This window comes from Echeneis naucrates, chromosome 13, assembly GCF_900963305.1.
Source record: "Echeneis naucrates chromosome 13, fEcheNa1.1, whole genome shotgun sequence".
NCBI classification, from domain to species: Eukaryota; Metazoa; Chordata; class Actinopteri; order Carangiformes; family Echeneidae; genus Echeneis; species Echeneis naucrates.
In genome coordinates, this window is record NC_042523.1 from 3,041,577 (window position 1) to 3,062,036 (window position 20,460).

General features: G+C 40.2%; 1 protein-coding gene across 1 annotated transcript in view; it reads left to right on the forward strand.

Annotated features, from left to right (window-relative positions):
* clip3 (CAP-GLY domain containing linker protein 3) overlaps positions 1-16,891 on the forward strand; it is a 23,991-nt gene extending 7,100 nt beyond the window's left edge. The window contains exons 3-15 of the mRNA XM_029518257.1: positions 1,116-1,255; positions 3,391-3,484; positions 3,763-3,924; positions 4,100-4,218; positions 5,779-6,015; positions 7,041-7,091; positions 7,397-7,532; positions 9,606-9,761; positions 9,939-10,070; positions 10,358-10,481; positions 10,573-10,640; positions 11,000-11,072; positions 11,608-16,891. Coding sequence (XP_029374117.1) covers positions 1,116-1,255; positions 3,391-3,484; positions 3,763-3,924; positions 4,100-4,218; positions 5,779-6,015; positions 7,041-7,091; positions 7,397-7,532; positions 9,606-9,761; positions 9,939-10,070; positions 10,358-10,481; positions 10,573-10,640; positions 11,000-11,072; positions 11,608-11,662 — 1,547 coding nt within the window. The 3' untranslated portion in view covers positions 11,663-16,891. The remainder of the gene's footprint in view (positions 1-1,115; positions 1,256-3,390; positions 3,485-3,762; positions 3,925-4,099; positions 4,219-5,778; positions 6,016-7,040; positions 7,092-7,396; positions 7,533-9,605; positions 9,762-9,938; positions 10,071-10,357; positions 10,482-10,572; positions 10,641-10,999; positions 11,073-11,607) is intronic.
* Positions 16,892-20,460: the final 3,569 nt, after the last annotated feature.

Consider the following 20,460-nt stretch of genomic DNA (forward strand, 5'->3'; position numbering starts at 1 on the left):
CACTGAGAGTGAGCTAAAGCCTCCATGAATTTTAAAAAGCCACAACCACTGATCCAAGTGATCTTTTTTCAGTTAGCAGCTTAATTCCTACTGTGTGTATTTGTGTGCTCTGACACTCTCAGTCAGCAAAATGTTATAGAACACAACTAAATCAAGTCACCTTATGGACTCAAGAGCCAATAAAGATCAGACCTTAAGCATTAGCCAATATAAGCCTGGTAGGATATGTTCCACAGCAAATTGGATTTGCGATTATTACATAATATTAGTCATAGCAAGTAAGCTATTGTTGTCATGCATTTTGTAGCATCAAGTCCCTGACACATAAGGAAATAACCCAGTTCAGGGTCAGATGATAGCCCTTCAGCAGCTGGTACGGTTCTCCATTGGTCAATCAAGAGCTGAGCTAGTAGCTCAGACAAAAGCAGCTAGAGAAAAGATTGTGTCTTCCATGTAGGCGTCTTCGAGAAATATTGCTTTTACCTCAACACTACTTAGCACACTTTGTCAAACAAGAGGGACTGAAACTCACAAGCATTCCACTTTCTCATCGGGTTTATTGAAAACAAAGAAACCTTCAACATACACTTTGTTCTTTACTCAGGACAAAAAAACTTCACTATATCATTACACAGCCAATACTTGTTCAATGCTACATTATTGTTTATAGCCCTATAAGGAGTTTTGGTTAACTGCATTAAATGTCAGGACTAGTTTGAAGTTTGAAGTGCTGTGGACAGCTGAAGGAAACTTTGTTGTGAAGCTGATTTCACTTCCTTGGTGAAATTAAATCTGCCGTAGAACTTGAGACTGCAAATCTGGCAGGAAAAGAAACAGTTGAACTCACAGGTTACTTCTGATTTGATGAGTGTGACTGGTACTCCTTGGTACCGCCATCTGGACTATTCCACTGTGTTGTTTTTAGCTTCTCTAATTTGTCTTTCCTTGTCCGTTGCTCTTCTGGCATCAGCTCTGCTTTAACTTCTTCCCCCCTTTATTTTTGTTTGCTTTCCTTTCGGTTCAATTCCTTCTCATATCCTTCAAATTCTACCAGTGATTCCTTGTCTTTCTTTAGGCTTTCTTTATAACTTTTCATTTGTGCCTTTGTTCTCTAGCCTTCACCTTCTTTGACCCAAATGACCCGGCCTGTTTGGAGATCCTCATGGATTCTCAGACTACCATCCCGGAGCTGTTTGCCATTGTGCGGCAGTGGGTTCCCCAAGTGCAGCACAAGATTGACGTCATTGGCAATGAGGTGAGAATGCACAGTTAACACATTAAAGTACTACTATGCATATTCTTTAAATTGTTATCAATATTAGAGACAAATTTGTGTCTTAAACTGAGAGTCATTTGAGGGTTGTGTCTGGCATCAATAGTCAGTGTATTACCTACAGTAGACTCAGATCTCCATGCTTAAAAAAGGGGGAAAATCATAGTCATTTGAGGTAATTTGTTTTATAAAGAATGATTACCAACATAAAATATAAAACATAAAACATAAAGCACAGTTAAAGCTCTGCTTCTGTTCAACTGCTCCAACACAAAGATATCTAAAGTCGGACCAATCTGATTTGAATTTTCAGCCTAGAACCTCATCCAAACACAACCATGGCTTTCAACCCTTCCGTTGCCGCTGGTGTTACTTTGGGGCCCAGGAGGTATCTCTCCTCGGCTGCATTAATCGCACTTATCTGTTTCTGGGTCGTGGGGGCTGCTGGAGCCAGTCCCAGCTCACACTGCGGAAGGGGTGGGCTACACCCTGGACAGGTCACTTGTCCATCCCAGGGCCAACATACAGAGACAGACAGAGACCAACAACCACTCACACTCACACTCACACTCAGACATATGGACAATTTAGAGTCACCAATTAACATAAGCATGATGTCTTTGAACGGTGGGAGGAAACCAGAGTACCTGGAGGAACCCCACAGGCACGGGGAGAACATGCATACACAGAAAGGCCCCAGGCTGGGAACTGAACTGAACTATGAACTTCTTGTTGTGGGGCAATTAACCATTATTCCGCTGTGTTGCCCCAGAACTAAACAAAAACAGACAAAAGTAATAATTTATTTATCCTTTGTAAGAATGTAATGCTAAAGTTATTTAAGGTAAGAAGACAACAACAGTGGCTCACAGACCTTTGGTCATCTTTAAGGGAAAACTGCTTGTGTTTTTTGTGTCTTTATTGCCTGTTTTTCTGGCATGGAGCCTGATCCTTATTCACTTGTCATTGCCACATTGACCCAGATTGAACTCTCTGGACACACACACAAGCAAGCACAGATAATGAACAATGAAATCTCACAGCATGGAGCTCACTGTAAGAACAAAGGTAGAATTCTGACCATTACCAACTGACATTTCATTATGTGTGAATTATTATTTAAACGTAAAGAAAAGCAAAACCTAAAGGTGATAGTACCTGCCAAAAAAATTGGTGAAGCATAAAGGCTAGGATGACTACCATTTCCTGTACTAACTAGTAACCTTAGCACTGATGTGAATTACCACTAATGGTGGCAACATATCGATCCAAAAATGGGAGGCAAGCTCCCACAATTACAGTGAAACAAGTACACATACAAACATTGCGATAATGATCCAGTAAAAATGGCTACATAGAAAAGAAAAGAGAAAGTGGTGCAGAGGGAGAGAGAGATTGAGACAAGAGGGAAACAGGAAGATAGATAGAGAGAGATTGTAAGTCATTGAGACTCTACCATGATTCAGCAGGAATCTGACTCAGCCTGGAAGTGTAAAAAAGCAAAAAAAAAAAACCAAACAAAAAACAGCAACCCAAAAACAAAACACGGAAGAGACAGAGACTAAAGAAGAGAAAAATCTAAATCTTGGATATCCAGATGCAATATAAAACAATGAAAATGTGTAAAATATTTTGTTGTTTTAGCTGCTTTAACTGTCAACATGTCTTCTAAGCTAGAAATTGTTATGGATTACTGCTGCTGGTGGTGCATGTCAGCCTCAGGTGTAATTCCTGAATTACAAATATCTGTAACACTTCCCACTCAGCAAAAGGGTTTTCCTGCAGGGAGGTAATACTATGAAAATAAATATAACATTCATACGAATTTGTTACCAGTCTAATGTACTTTGTGAAAAGGTTTACTTATTTGGAGACAGTGCACAGTGCATTTTTTAAATGACAAATAGTCATTGGAAAACTCCCTCAACATCCACTGTTAAATTAACTGAAGACAAATCATGAAGGAAAGAAGGGCTAGTAAAGGCTGAGTAAATCACCTTAACAGCCACTGTCAGTCTTGCTGCCAAAATCATGGTGACAATATGAGCCATACATATGACCACTTACAGTAAGAAAAGTGTTTGTGTTAAAGGGTTTTTTCTCTGTCTGCGTCTCAGATCTTGAAGCGGGGCTGCCACGTCAATGACCGTGATGGTTTAACGGACATGACGCTGCTGCACTACAGTTGTAAGGCTGGAGCACATGGAGTTGGTAAGATTTTTAATAAACATGGATCCAGCACAACACTGCACACCTGTACTGCTGCTTTACGTCATTTCGCTGTATTTTTTCATTATCATTAGAAAAACTCATGAAGAGACCAAAACCAAGCAAAATCTAATGTAAAAGTCTGTGCCAAGATTTTGTCCAGCACCTGAAAGAAACATGACTGATTTACTTTAATTCCATCACAAACAAACTCTAAAATTCCAACATCAGGGTCCCTGCTCATATGCTGTTTTTAAGTTTCATGCTCATTGTGCGTGCAGGCGATCCAGCGGCAGCGCTCCGCCTCACCAGTCAGCTCATCTCTTTGGGTGCTGATGTAAGTCTCAGGAGTCGCTGGACCAACATGAATGCCCTACATTACGCTGCTTACTTCGATGTCCCAGAATTGATCCGGATCCTGCTCAAAGCTGCTAAACCAAGAGGTACACACACACAAACGCATGAACATACAAGGACATGGATTGTTTTAATGAAGAATGGAGGACAGGCCAGCATAGCAATCCTTGAGACTCTTCTATCACAGCTCTCCTCTCTCTCAGTATTCCAGACAATTATCAGCAGCACTGGTGACCTCTTCACTCTCTATGTTCTTCACAGTGATGAACTCAACATGCAGTGATTTCCACTACGGTACAGCCCTCCACATCGCTGCTTCCAACCTGTGTCTAGGTGCAGTGAAATGTCTGCTGGAGCATGGAGCCAACCCCACTGTCCGGGTAAAATAAGTCACTGGCACTATCCAAAAAATGCCACAGATTATCACTGTTTGCTTGAGTGTTTTTTTCTGGCTTTTAATTGATATATGAAAAACTAAAACTAAAAAGATTTATTAAAATCCAACACACAAATGATCAAATTTGTAAAATCTAAACAAAGCAATACCACACAGGCAAACCAAAAGTAATTCAAGGTCCCAAAAAATACAGCCGATTTATATCTACAAAGCTGATGTCATCGAGCTGGTGGAAATCCTCTCATTAATCATTGGGCAAAGGCAGGTTACACTTGGGACAGATCACCAACCTGTCACACGGTGACAATAAGAGACAAACAAGCAGTTTCATTCTGACTCACACTCAAAACCAGTTAACATGACCTGTATGTCCTAGAGGAAGTTGGAGTACCTGGAGGGAAACCATACAGGCAAAACTTCTAGACTTAATTATTGCTGTTTGCTCAGGTACAAATGTATATGGGCATTGAAATGCTTGTGTTAAATATAGATTGAAATATATTTATTAAATATTAAAAACAACAGAAATAAAAGATGTCAAGAATCTACCTAATAAAAAAGGAAATCAAAAGTGCAACATTTTCCAAGACAGCGCAGCATTTTAAACATAAAGTAAAAATATAAAACATTTGCATGTTGAAATGAGGTAGAAGTATGGATTAAAATGTGCGTGTTTGTGTGTCTGTTTATGTGTATGCATGTATTCTACGTATGAGTAGGTTCACACTTACAGAGTGCACAGGGAGCACATGCCAACTCCATAAACAGTTCAAACAAACATATTGCTATGTCGTAACTGTGCTAACCACTGCACCCTCAGGCAAAACATTCATTTATTCATCATCTTATCCGTTAAAAAGTCACGGGGGGTGGGGGGGTGGGGGGGGGGGGGGGGGGGGTAAGGGGGGCGTGTGAGCCAATCCCAGTTTACATTGGGTGGGGGCTAGGTACAGCAACAGCCACTCACACTCACACCTATGGACAATTTAGAGTCACCAGTTAACCTACACATGATGTCTTTGGACATCTTTGGGAGGAAACCAGAGTACCTGGAAAAAACCTACGCAGGCACGGGGGGAACATGCAAACTCCACACAGAAAGGACCCAGGCTGGGAACCAAACATGCAACCTTCTTATTGTGGGTTAACAGCAGTAACCACTCACCGCTGTGCTACCCCAGGCAGATCGGAGATATTAGGATATATTACACACAGCCGGAGCAAAACTGAAGAGTAACAAAGCAGATAACAAGATGTTTGTTTAAAACACTGGGGTGTGGCAGACAGTCACTGTGGAGGAAAAAAAATTACAAGGAGTAAAACAAACAAAGAGAAAAAGCAAGGTCATTAGATTCAAAATAAAAATCTAAATACCTAATTAAAATGTTCCATAGGGCAAGACCACGACAAAAGACTATTCTCTGAGATTGGATTAAAATACTTGAGCTATCATCAGGCTATACACAGTTACTGGTTACTGGTATTGTAACAATAACTGCAGAAGTTAGTAATAGCAGAGAAATTGTCCCCTCCCTCTCTGTAGAATGATAAGGGCCAGGTTCCAGCGGAGGTGGTTCCAGACCCAATGGACATGAGTCTGGACAAGGCAGAGGCAGCCATGGTGGCCAAAGAGCTGAAGCAGCTGCTGCTGGATGCTGTCCCTCTGAGCTGTAACCTCCCTAGAGCCACACTTCCCAACTACGACAACATCCCAGGAAACCTGATGCTGTCCTCGCTGGGGCTGAAGCTGGGAGAGCGTGTGGTGCTGGATGATATGAAGGTCAGAGGCACCCTGGGGGTCAGAGATTTTTTGTGTCAGCCCAGTGTGTGAACAAACATTTAAAACTCCTACAAAAAAAAAAATAATAATCTGAGAAAGGTATGATGATTTTAGGCTGTTATAAACCGAAAGCAGCACAGAAGATTTGCATCATACTGAGAATAGAAATTTAATAAGTCTGTCAACATGCTAGTCTTTAATGACAGTTGCTTTCGCCTCTTGATGCTGCATTCACTGAAAATACTGACTTGTCACTGTTACAGCAGGTGGGCAATCACAGAGGCTAGCAATCAGGGGGACTGTCCTTCAGCAAAGACATTTCTGCCACCACTTACGGGTCTGTTCATGTCAGATCTGGGCCAGTGATCAGATCTCAATGTGTCCTGGTTGCATTTCCCTCTGTACATAGAGCTGACCACTTGTGACCACCCAAATCAGAGGTTTATACTGTACTAGTATTGAATTGCCCTGAAATGTTATTTATTGTGCATAAATAGGTCCTGTCCCCTTCCAGCCCAACTGAGCTTAAAAAAGATTGCACAAACAAAATTACTGCAATGCACTACCAGAAGAGCTGGGAGCAGTATCACATCAACTGTTGGTGCATGACACAAAAGAAGAACATATGTTACTAACCAACCAAACATTTGGTAGTTACAGCCATAATGAGAGGTATTCTGGACTATCCCACCAGTCAGAAAGAACAGAAAAGGCCTCTACATGCAAGTTACACGATCTCTAAGAATTTTAATTGTCTAATGTAACACTTCTAGATGAAATTAAAAAGCCTGTTGAAGATAGTGTGACCCTAACATGACCTTCCTAAGTGTGACCATCGACATTCTTTTAAATAGATTCCATGTGAGGCATGTTCTTAAATTGATCCTCAGTGGTTTTAATTTTATATATATATAAAAAACAACCATGCCAATCAGCTTCCGAGGGCTTTATGCTTTAAGTGAATGCATGGCTGCAGAACACATTAAAGTTGTGTCAGCTCTGAACAGTGTGTTCTCACTGTGTAGCTCAAGAGAGACCAGAGCAGAGATGACGTCCCGGCTGCAAACCTCAGACAGGTTGGTTGGACTGGGCTCCGACTGGACCGTAGACTAACCTAACCGACTCACCACATTGACAACATGTTTTTCCTGTTAAATGACCAATTATAATCTGTTCACCTTCATTTCATCTGTTGTAGAGCTGTGTTATATGTGCTGAGTGATATTTGCTCCGTTTCCCCTTCATGAAATACAGCAGCAGAAACCCATATTATCTGCCTTCATTCAACCTAATCAGCTAAAGGAACACTACAATCATTTTTCAAGCATGGGAAAGATTTCCCCTCTCATTCCACATCTATGTCCCTCTGTGTCTGATGCAGACCGGCACTCTGAGGTTTTGCGGTACAACAGAGTTTGCCAGCGGTCAGTGGGTCGGTGTGGAGCTTGACGAGCCCGAGGGAAAGAATGATGGCAGTGTGGGTGGTGTCCGCTACTTCATCTGCCCTCCTAAACTAGGTAAGAGCTGCTGCCATAGTCGCCTTGCGCAAGTGTTTGAACTCCTACAGCGCCAGAGACCTTTTTGTTGGGCTGAGTGGTTGTTGAAGGCACTTGGCCTAACAGCATAACTATAGAATGAAATCATGATTGATGAACACACACTGAGCAAAATTGATCTGAATTTAAATATTTTACTTAAACTGAAATGATTCTCCATGTTTTCCATAAATATGGCACAAGAATATCCTGATCTTAGTTAATACCTTAGACTTGCAGAGATGGGAGTAAGTCCCATACATGCAGTATGGATGCAGTATGCAGTATGAAGTTGTCTGTAAGGAGGATCAAGCAAGTCAAATCCAAGCACAGCTTTAGTCAAGCAAGTCAAGTCACAGATCAAGTCATTTGTTTTTTCAAATGTCAGTAAGTGTAGTGTTGCTTGTTGCTTGTGATGAACTGGGAGATCTGTGACTTGAGTCTGTCATAGGAGCTGCTTTTGAGTGAAGGTATTCTTCATACCTAAACATTTGGGACAGAGGGGGGAGAAAAGATACATTTTAAACTCATGTATTCACTGCACAGCATGCCATTACTGCCTACAAAGTAGTCATAACATCTGAAAGTAAAAAGTTTTAATATGTAGCCTCATTGCATGCATAATAGATATTTAGAAGGCACACTCGTCAGTTTTGGTATTTAAGATCAGGGATGCAAATGTATTGTATTGTCAACAAAAGAGACCTAGTTCAAATTGTAGCAACATGTTCTGCTCAGGGGGGGCAGAAGGGTGTGGGTTCGGTTCCCGGCCTGGGTCCTTTCTGTGTGGAGTTTGCATGTTCTCCCCATGTCTGTGTGGGTTACCTCCGGGTACTCCAGTTTACTCCCCTAGGTATAGGTTATGTATAGGTTAACTGGCCATTCTAAATTGACTGTAGGTGTGAGTGTGGGTGGCTGTTTGTCTCTGTATGTCCTTGGCCCTGCGATGGCCTGGTGACCCGTTCAGGGTGTACCCTGCCCCTCACCCGATGTGAGCTGGGATTGGCTCCAGCAGCCCCATGACCTGGATACAGATGAAGATGAGTGAGTGAGTGAGTTTGGTCTAGACCTGCTCTATATGTACAGTGCCTTGATGTAACTTTGTTATGATTTGGCGCTATACAAATAAATCTGATTTGATTTGAAATTGATGTACACAAAGTGCATAGCAGTTGTTTATCTTTCCATCTTGTCCTTATATTATGTGAAGTCGAATTTAGTGCCTCCTTAAATGCGCTGCCACATCCTCTGCCTTTCTCTCTGTTACAACTAGCTCTCTCTTTTTTTGGCCAGACATGTGTTTTGCATCCATGAGCTTAAACACCAAAACTGACTCGTGTACCTGCTAAGTACATGCATGCCTAGTGAAGCAAGAGAGCAAGAGAGCAAGGCAGATGATGCTGTTGGAGGTTGTTATCACTGCCTACAAAGCATAACATCTGAAAATAAAGTTTTGATTCCGTATAACGGTTACACGGAAACAAAACGTTTTTTTTTTTTTCAGGTGTTGTTACTGTAATGAGGTTACACAATAGCCTATATCTAGCTTTGCAGCATGTTATTCACCTTTCTGTATGTGCTGTCCTAAAATGTCTGATGAAATTCGACATAGTGATTGCAGTATCAGTAACATTAACACTGCAGAATTTGCATATAGCTCCTCTTTTATTTGGTGTTGTCGCGTGATCTTTGAATCTAAAATGTATGATTTTCGGGATGGGGTTGGTCAGAGTACCCTCCATCTCTCTGCTGTTCACACACTAGACTGATGCAGGCATGCCTTGTCGCACAGTGTGGAGGAGGGGGTGCCAGGTTTGCAGATATGCTGCAGGTCAGGAGCACTCACGCACAATAAAGCAATGTTCATCTAATAATTTATTTGTTGAAGTGAAGTGAAGTCAAGTCGCAGGTCAGGAAGGGCAAGTCAAAGCCAAGTCAAGTCTTTTGTTAATGTTGATTAAGCAAGTCACAAGTCACAAATGTGGCGACTCGAGTCAAATCATCGACTTGAGTCCCCCCATCTCTGTTAACTTGTCTGTCTTCTCTGTGTTGCAGGGATTTTTGCCCCAGTGTCAAAGATTTCCAAGGCTGTGGACCAGACCCCTTCTTCTGTCACCTCCACACCCCGAACTCCCCGCATGGACTTGGCCTCCCGTCTTGCTGGGAAGACCAAGAAAGAGAAAGAGAAGAAGGAAAAGGAGAGAGAGAAAGGTAACGTCTTTCAATTTTATAGCCTGTTGTTAGAATATCAATAAATGGCACAGACTAAATGGCTTTGCAACTGTCCTTACTTTGAAGACTTAAACTGAAAATAAATGTCAATGTCAGAGTTATCTACATCACTATTATAGCAGCGTCGTTGTGAGTGTGTTTCCTGTGTGCTCTCAGCCCAGAGGAAGAAGTCATCAGTTGTCAGTCTTGATCCAGAGGGGCTGAATGTAGAAGTTGGAGACCAGGTCCTGGTGGCTGGGCAGAAACATGGCATTGTCCGCTTCTATGGCAAGACCGACTTTGCTCCAGGTCTGCTGTTACCATAATAACATGCAACATTACTCAACATGGTCAGCGTTTCAGTTTGTCTATGGTTCAGGGGTTGCATGGGAGTCAGTTGCTTATATATTGAATTAATTTAAAAAATGCATGAGTGATATTCGAGTACAATATTGAAGGGGACAGAGCTCAACCCCCAGCCAGTTTTACCCCTGGACTGAGGCAGGCAGATAAGACTTTCTAATAATAAGGTTAAGAAATGCTGTGACATTTACATTCATAGAAATGTGTGATTGGAACTAAGCGTGTCCCTGCAGGTTACTGGTTTGGCATTGAGTTGGATCAGCCGACAGGAAAACATGATGGCTCTGTGTTTGGAGTGCGTTATTTCAGTTGCCTGCCCAAATATGGAGTGTTTGCTCCACCCTCCCGCGTCCAGAGGTGAGGCTGTGATTAAAACACTAAAGCAATTTGGAATATTTTCCACATAGTCTTACAACACATAAACACTTTTCGTTGTTGTGTTCATCAGAATTGGAGGTCCTAAAGACGGCTCACAGAGTGACAACTCTATGGTGAAAAAGGTGCACCAGGTCACAAGTAAGTATTGCACACCTATCAGGTCAAGAAGACACAGGGTGAAACCTGAGACTGACAGCTTTTAGGGTTTTTTTTTTTTTTTTTTTTTAAGAAATTGAAATGAACCCATGTTCACCCAGGTTAGAAGACTAGGTTTACGTAATTGAATAGAGTTTCCTTTATTCTGCATTTGTAGCCACTATTTTGATGTATGACCAGGAAAGCTATGTTTGTCTATTTGTGGTTACTAGAGTAAAACTGGACTGTGTACTGATACGCCGCAGAATGTCAACATGTTTGTTTTGCTGTGCATATCCTGCCCGTATTTACCTTTGAACCAATGACGTGATCTTAATACACAGTCTGTTTGAATCCTGTAGTGTCACAGCCCAAGCGTAACTTCAACACAATGCGTTCTCCTAAAGACCTGACCTCTGAAAGCTCCATATCCCGGTGAGTCTGACACCGCTGTCTGTATTAATCACAGAGGATGCTGATAGTGAAAGAAGGCTTCCAGACATAGATTTACAGTTTTTGTGGAAAGAGACTTGTATTTCATTTTCAGAATTTACAGTTAGTCGTGCCCTGTAAATCACCACATCTACACTCCAGTTCCGGCAGAGACTTCTGTTACCCAGGGTTTTCTTATCCTTTGTCCTGATTTCAGAAAAGTCACATTATTGCAGTAGACCCTCAATAACAACGCTACTTAAGTTAAGAAAAATATTTAACTACAACTTAAATGTTAATATTCACATGGCCAGTCAGAATCTGAAGACCATGGTAGATGATACTTTGGAAGATAATACTTGTTCCGTTTATCCGTAATGTTTGGATTAAAACCATCAAGGTTGTGTACTCATATGTGTAATGTGAGTAAAGAATGTGAATTAGTCTCTTTTACCAGACATTATAACCAGATTCCCTTACAACTCCCACCATCATTGGCCCCTCCCCTTTCTGTGCATCCTCCTGTCTTCTCCTGCAGGTTACTCTTCTGCTGTTGGTTTCCGTGGATGCTGCGTGCTGAGATGCATTCCTAACAGTGCTCCACTCCTGCACCAGATCGGTCTCTCTGCTCTTTCTTCTCTCCATATTTTTCTTTTCTGTCCCCTCTGAGTCTCCTCAGACTATTGCTATTGCTGATTAAACTTCTCGTAGTGAAACCCAGTCCCAGCCCAAATCTTTCTAATTTAGCCGTTCTATAGCAAAATCTATAGTGCCTTGGAACTTAACAAAACGTCCTGCATTCCTTTAATGACACTGAAACAGCTCTGTTAAAGCAGTTCTCCTAATACTATCTCCTTTCACTTGTCCTATCATCCCATTGTCTTGTTTATTCCATGTTGTAACAGTTCTTCAGGGCAGAAAGCTGCTGTTTACTTCCTCTATGGATAATCAACATTATGTAACATTATTTTTTCTTGTGTTGTTTTGCTGCTAATAGATTTGGGTCTGCCAAATTCTAACCAAATGAATTACCTATCAGTCAACATTAGCTGCTGCTGGTAAAGAGAATAAAATGGGTTAGCTGTGTCCCAATACAGGAGCAGCATCTTTCAGTGGATTCTGTGTGATTCTTTGTGGCCATTGTAGAAGGCTGAGCCACAATGAGATGGTCTGGGTCGTTAGTCGGCTGCATTTGAAGGAGCCTTCAAAGTGGGACAGGCGTGTCTCAGCAACTGTGGTGCAATTGGTCTTCAAATGTAGCCAGAATGCCGCCCTTGAAATGGGACACAGTTTTTGACTGACAGATTTCTGTTTGTATATTTATGCATAAATCAGAATAATGCATAGATCGAGAAACATACTCTGATAAGAACCTGATCAAAACAATATTGCCCATCTAGATCCTGGAGTCCGGACAGTGATATTAAACCATGCTTTAGTGAAAGAGCATGTGAAGACACAAATGATCTGATTTTTATTATTCTCAGCAACAGTTTCTAAAATGTCATATTTCCATGTGTAAGATTATCTCTATCTGGTGCAGATTGTACTTAGGTACAATGCACCATCAGAGTGTGGCTGAAATAGAACCATGCATTCATGGTTTCTGAGGATTTAACATGTTTTGGAGCCAGAGTATAATGTCTACACATGTAAAATCTAATCTGTAGATGTGGTAAACTTCACTATTAACTTCATCACCTGCATGCTTAAACCTCGGATGTCAAAGTGAAAACAGGGTTTATCTGCTATGTTACCATAGTTTTACAGTTAGTTATATGTTGTTGTTTTTTTTTCTAATCTCTCATGTATTCAACGCTCGTCATTCACCAGTAACATGATGAAATGGTTTTTGGTTTCTATGAAGCGTCTCATGTCGCACATAGGGATCGTAACTCTGATCCATTTGATGGGTCCGCACATGTTGAAGATGAAACCTATTTTTAATTTGTGCTTGTTTCTCTATAACCAGGAATCATAACAAACAAAAAAACAGCTGCGCCTTTCCTCTTTTGCTGAATACTAAGAGACTCAGTTTAATAGATGTACTATAGACAGATATTATAGTTACTGAATGCTATAGAATAACTGTCATCATTAGCGAATCATAACTCATAACTGAATAAAATTACAGTGCATTATAGAAATCTTATCAAGAGCTGTCATTATAATCTGTCATTAACCAAAACTGCTAACAGACCTAAAATGATCACTCCCCTTTGGGGCAATTTTAAAGTCAAAATTGTTCAAACAAAATTTTTTTCAGCCCTGTTAAATGCTGTGTTAATGTTTTTGTGTTGCTGTTGTCTTGTTGGCATCTGAAAACAAACTCCATTTAAAGCCTGGTGTCTTGAAAATGACTAATAATTCTAACAATCCATAATACTGCCTTCATCAAGATTCATCTTCTTCTATCTCTCCATTTTATATTCAAACCCTGGGTGCCCTGGTCTCCCCACTCATTATCTTACCCTGCTCTCATCCCTCTTTCCCTATTGAAATATTACTTCTGGTACATTTTGTGAATGTGAGCATTAACAAAAACACGACTTATCAAAACTTAAATGTGCGCTTAATGTTAAAACCTCTAAAGGTATGAGTATATCTGAAAACAGCAATATATATAGTGTACCTATTTCTGTGTGGAACTGGTTCCAGTGTTAATGTCTCCTCACACTCTGTAAGCACACTGATCCTGAGAGATGAACACACTCATACCTCTGCCAAGGTTGCCCAGGGCGAGTCAAAGAAAATGTTCAGATGATTTCAAATTAAAGTAACCTGACAAGTCACTTAGTGACTGGTGGTCTCAAAAATACAAGCGCTAATGGGAATTTATTTTGGCGCTTTGTGTTTTTTTTTTTTTTTTTGTAATTTTACATATTTTCTTTTCTAACTGGCCATATTACCAATTCGATAAAGACGCTTTCACCCAAAGGCAAATAGATTGTTCATCTGGTTTTAGATGACCAAGGTTAGTCATCTATTATTTATGAATAATATTTTGTTTGGCATGTTTTACAGGTCAGATCTCCAGTTTATTACAAATCATTGTTCACCTCAATGGTAAACTATCCTAACTAATGAATTATATGTTCCCACTGTTTTTCCTTGTTCAACACCACACCACTACAATGTTCTCATTTGGATAAAATACTTAGAGCCCAGTAATGCAACTTAATCACATATTTATTTAGAGAGGTATAAAACTGTGAGATGTGTAATTGTTGACTTTTTTAATCAGACTGTCAAGATATATGAAGTATTTATTAAATCCCTTCTTCTTGCAACAATTCATATTCATGTAAAACCAATAGCTCTTTTTGGTATAGTATAGAGTTCACCAGGCTTTGAAGCTGTTTAGATTCTTTCCACTGGATTCTGGCTGTTTCTATGTAGATTTGCAGCTAGCAGATGGGACACCCATCACACTGAATGCTGCTTGGTTTGGTTGGATTTGTGGAATATTTTTCTCTGTCGGTCTTTTGACTTGTCCTTCGCAGCTATGGCTATCGGAAACACGTTTTGTTTGCTCCTACGCACTGCTGTTGATGACTGTTCTATCTGTGCTCGTGGAATCAGCTTCAACTTTACAAATAATCAAATCAGTAGCAGAATTTAGTCAGCCCACAATCAGACCATAGCTTTCAGATTCTGCTCCAACTCAGATCTTAGCTTGGAGTGTGGCTGCTAAACAAGAAAAAAAAAGGTTACATTGATTTAAAAAGAACAAGGGAAATAAAGTATATCATCCACCTCTCAAGCTTTGCTATGAGCTGTGGGTTCATTTGTGTGGCAGTGTTTTAGTGCTTGCAGAAATGAAAGAAAAAACAATGGAAAAAGCTTGTTGAAAAATAACTTTTTCAGTAATTTGGCAACCCCAGGTCTTTTGTCTACAGAAACACAGCGTTTCAGCTGTGTGAACATTTCCTGACAACTACAGTCTATTCTGAAAATCTTGTGTTTTGAACAGGTTGGTGAACGTAACCCAACTAAAGCCAGACTCAAAATTTATCTTAGAACATTATGCAAATAACCCACAGCTTTACCCTCCTGCATTCATGCAGTCAGCAGTTTTCATCCGACATCCCACCCAAACATGAACAATTGATGAATTGAGGTATAGCGAATGGTCGGACTATAAATCTGCTTATAATTTCCACATAGGAAGCATGTCGCTAGGAATAAGCTGCTGCAGCACACTGCTCAATGCTAAAGCTCCAGAGTCAGGATCTGCTGACTACATATTAGGTGAACATTGACGTTTGGTAGACAACAGTAATGGTGGAAGTTCATTTTTGTACAGTAAACGTACAGTGTAGTCAATATGTCCCAGTGAAGCCTCTGTTGGTTTGAACTTGGTGTTCTAACTACTGTGTAAATTATTGAGCTTTTTCTGACTTGGCCATTAAGTGTCACTAGTGGGTCACTGGATATTCATCTTCCACTTAAAATTTGTTATATGATCATTCTTCATGACATATTCTCTATTTTATATGCTCCATTTCAAGGACCAGTTCATCACTTTTTTAGTTCTTCAGCCACAAGCTACTGTCTCATGACTCCACATTTCTGCTGACTCATTTCCGAAGCCTTCTTCTAGCTTTTAGTTACTTCATTGTTTCTAGGAAGTGTCTGGTCTCTTTTCATCCCTAAGAAGATCAACAAGTCAGAATCTTTGTATTTTGCTTAAGTTTTGTTGATTCATTTGTCTCAACTTGTTCACTTATTATTATTATTTAAGGCACCTGGCAGCCAACAGCTGCGTTGTGGTCAAAACTGAACCCATTAAACCAAACAATAAGCAAAGCAGATTTTGTGAATGTGGACACCTAAAGTAACAAAAAGGTTGCTGAACTGTTGCGTATAGTAATATTGTACTCAAAATTGTCTTAGCTAACAATCACAAACACATTAATGCTCCCTTTCACGAAGGCAAAAATCATATCACAAAATACACTAATTCCTGTCTATGCTAATCTTCTCATTCATCTATAATTGAGATTGTCCATTTAACTGTGCCGACACAGATCAATCTATTGCACTCAAAGGTATCATTATGTATGATAATCTGCTACATAAGACATGGCTTGGGATGCTTGGAGTGTTGTAAATCTTCAAACAATTAAACATTTTCAGCATTTTCAGTAGAATTGCTTGATAATGGTTTGTTGCTTCAACCATCTTTGTTTGCTGGCAGCTAGCCCCGAAATCAAAAAGAAGTAACTTCAAATTAACCAAAATTTTTTGACTGATGGATCTTTCTGTGAATTTCAAGTCTTTGTAAGTTGGTTTTCTTAGAAATGAACTGAAACAGATTACTGCCTGGAAGGAAGGAAATCAAACATGGATGAAGGATTAGGAAAATGGTCAGCAGGAAGGGAAAGAGTTGAAGTGATTTATTTATTTATATTTATTTAAAACATTGTGGTCCTGTAAATCACCAATAATTGATTGGTGTATGTCTGAAAATATGTTGAACTCATTCTCATATAAACTAACTCAGCACTAGTTGTTTTCACATGAATACGTCTTAATAAACAAGATATATTAACTATATTTTGATATATTCACAAAGTGTACTTTTTGTTGTCTGGTTTTGTAGTGTGTATGTTACTTTGTGCTTGGTTACAGCTGGGAATGATCATTGGACATCCTCATCCTAACAAATACTCACTGCATGCTCTCTCTCTGTAACCTTGTCTCAGTATATTCTGATTTCAGTTTTTCATTATGTGTATCTACTTCTCGTCAGCATGGAAATGCTTCTAATAATAGTGACAACTCTATGAATATAATAAAGACTTTGATGTTGTTTTCTACTTCTCCTGTACTTTGTCATTACTCAGCAAATATTTTATAGTTAACATTGGAAATTAAATTGACATTCATTTTGATTTATACTTGCACAAGTTATCTATCGATCAATCTAAGACCTGAATCAATGCATAATCCAAAATTGCATACTGTTGTAAGGGATTTATTTCTTTTCTTTGACTCAAAATGTACATTCTACCAAATAAACAGCAGTGCTCCTAATACCTATGCTGGAGGGAGTCCACAAGTGATTTATATTTGTACCTTTTCTGAAATTTTACTTTACATAAAATAGTGCTACGTGTTTCTCATTAGCAAGGTTTCAAGACATGGTTAAAAATCATGAGTCATCCCATTAAAATATAAAATGCAGACTTATATCGCTAATATTCACAAGCAGGTACCTGAACACTGTCACACTAACTACATCTGAACCTGAATGGTGATTAGGACACAAAACACACTTGAGCTTGAGCAGAATCCCTGTACTTAAAATGACAGAGCTGGAGTTTTTCCACCGGGTTGCATGATGGCAACCCCGAGAGGCTGGTGATGTTGCAGAGCTGAGATGCATGAAAATAATCAGCATTTCTGTTGTAAAAACGAAGTATAAAATCTCCCAAATTTTGTTAATTGATATAAAGTAGTATAGAATCACATTTTTAAAAAGTGCATGAACCTAAAAACTATTTTATATTCAATATCTGAATAACTTATAACTGAACAACACTGTTTTCAAGCCAGGAGAAAACCCAAAAAACAAATCTGTAGTCCAAGCCCTCATTCATTATACACACAACACAGTTATTTTTTTCCCATTAATCCTACACTTTTCTGAAATAGCATCTGAGAAACTAGAAACTACTCACATCAACACATCCAATAAAATAAGTTACATAGGAAAAAAATTAATTCAAACCCAACATTAAATTACAGCTTCAGTGTCCTCCTTTACTGTACATTTCATAGCCGACTGTCCTCCGAGTATGACTGCATTACCTCAGTTAAAAGAGTGATGCTGGACCTCCTGTCTCCTTACAGAGGTTTGTATTAACAGGACAATCCATTGGACTTTCCTTGGTGCAGTTTGCCGTCATGTAAACCTTTGACCTCTGGGGAGATGAGGAGAAGGCCCTTCATTGGACCAATGAGCAGCAGGTGGACAGTCTGCCACGTTCAGAGAAAAGAGGTGAAGACCCTCAATTCTGCTCCAGTGACTGGGGGAGGAGAAGGGGATTTGACCTTTGACCCACTGCGCTGCCGCTTCCTCCTGGCCCTACGGTTCTTAAACCACACCTGAAAAGGAGAGAGACATGGAAAGTTTAGCTTTCATGTTTATCTTGAGTGTGACAACAATAAACCAAATAAACCAAGTAAAAACACAATTCAGTATGTTTTGTTGGTTAAACAACCTCTACACATGGTAAAGTGGACAACAAAGACAACGTGACGGACGTTTATCTGAACAACATGGCGGACTCACCCTGACCGTCTCTTCACTCAGCCCGGTGCTCCTCGCAACCTGGGCGCGCGCCTGCACTGCCGGGTAGTCTGTGAAGCGGAAGAGCGCCTCGAGCTGCCTGGTCTGATAGTCGGTGAATATCGTCCTCGCGCGCCCCTTCTGACGCGACTGCGGCTGCGCGGTGACCCCAGCGTGGTGGTAACCAGGGCAACCGGGCAACGGCTGGGCATCTAGCACAGAGAAAAAGATTAAAGATTTAATATTTGGTCAAACGAAAATAATACAAATCAATACAGTAGATATGCACATTTTAAACGGATGATTAACAATGTGCTTCTTTTGGGTGATAGTTTTTGTTTTTGTTTTTTACGTAAAATACATCAGTGTGATCGGTGCTAAAAGTTGGCGGTTAAAGGCGGCAGACCTGCGGAGTCCAGGCCGCTGAAGTGTGCGTAGACTCCGGGCTTCGGATAGACGCTGTTGTGGTCCGTATACTCCAAAGCAGGTCCGCACGGGTAGATCACCTCCCCGAAGTTCTGTAGGCAGCCTGGCATCGGGACCGAGACCGGGACCGGGACAGGAGACCTGAAGTTCAGAGAGTCCAGGCTGAATCCACCGGGGATTCCCTGGAGATATCCGTCCGGCGGAAACTCCGCTCCCGGCGGCTTGTGTCCGAGCTGCGGGGAGAGGATGCGCTCGATGCTGAAGTCGGACACTCTGTTTCCGTCCATCATTAAAAACCAAACAGTCACAAAGTTCCCACAAACTTGCCGCTCCGGTGGGGTGGCCTCTGATGGACCAAAGTCCTTGTGGGTGGCTTTAAGGAGAAGCAGAGGCCTGGAGCTACCATTAAACACCTGACGGCTCTTTAATATGGTAATGACACTCTCGTTGTACTTCGTGCTGGAGATTCATCAGAAGGAAGTGCTTTGACCTCCGAACCCTTTGATCCTTTGAACTCAGAGATGATGGGACTGAACATGTATGATTTGTCCATGAAATCTCCCACTCAACACCCAACTGTCCCTAATCTTCAAACAAATATTGATCCCGATGTTGTAGTTCATGATTCACAAACACTGGGCCAAATTCCACGTGCAACTAATTCTTCCCAAATCAACACTTATTCTCTATTTATTTGTTTTGTCCGTGTTTATTTTTACTTATTCTAGGTTACATTCTCTAGTTCATTTTTAACGAATGAACTGTAAGTAGTTATGCTCCCTTTTGAGTCACAGCAGAATAAAACATAGATTTAAAAAATGCACTCACGGTAATAATGGTTGGTTAATAATTGGTGTTGGTTAATGTTTTTGCAGCATTCTGTGGTATTAAGGTGTAGCTCTATAATGCCTGACCAGAGAAATAATGGACATATATATATATATATATATATATATATATATATATATATATATATATATATATATATATATATATATATATATATATTTGTTACATTGGGCATTACTGGCAATAACAAAAACTTTCCTCCTTGGCCATCTAAAACATCTGTATCTTTATATCTGCATCTTTATTTTTTCCAGCTGCCCTTTTCAATCTCTTTTTCTTTTATTTCACCAAGAGGATGGTCTCATAAATGTATGTATTAATATGATACACACGGCATTATAGGGTAAAATTACTTTTATTAAAGTAACATTCAATGACACAACTCAACCACTGCAGTGTCACAGCTCATCTTGACACACACAGACACTGTCTCCTGAAATATCTCCTGGAAATGTCAAGTATTATCTCATATTTTAAAAATAACATTGTAGAAGATGTTTGTGGTGACTTTTAGTTACTTATATCAAACATGCTGATTGTAACACAACCCACTCTTGGCCCATGACAGACTAACATCACACCAAAAAAAACTGTTTTGCGTTGATTCAATTTTGGGAAGAATAATCTACAGTGTGAACTGTTGGCCTGCAGATGTCTCCACACTCCAGGCTGCGTTCACTACACAGGACAGGGCAGCCGTCATCAGCTCATAGGCCTCTAATTACAGTGAAACCAGTGTCATTGATGCATCACTGCTTTGATCTCACTCACATCACATAACTTGAGACAAAAAAATTGAAAGTATAGTAAGAAAGTGAA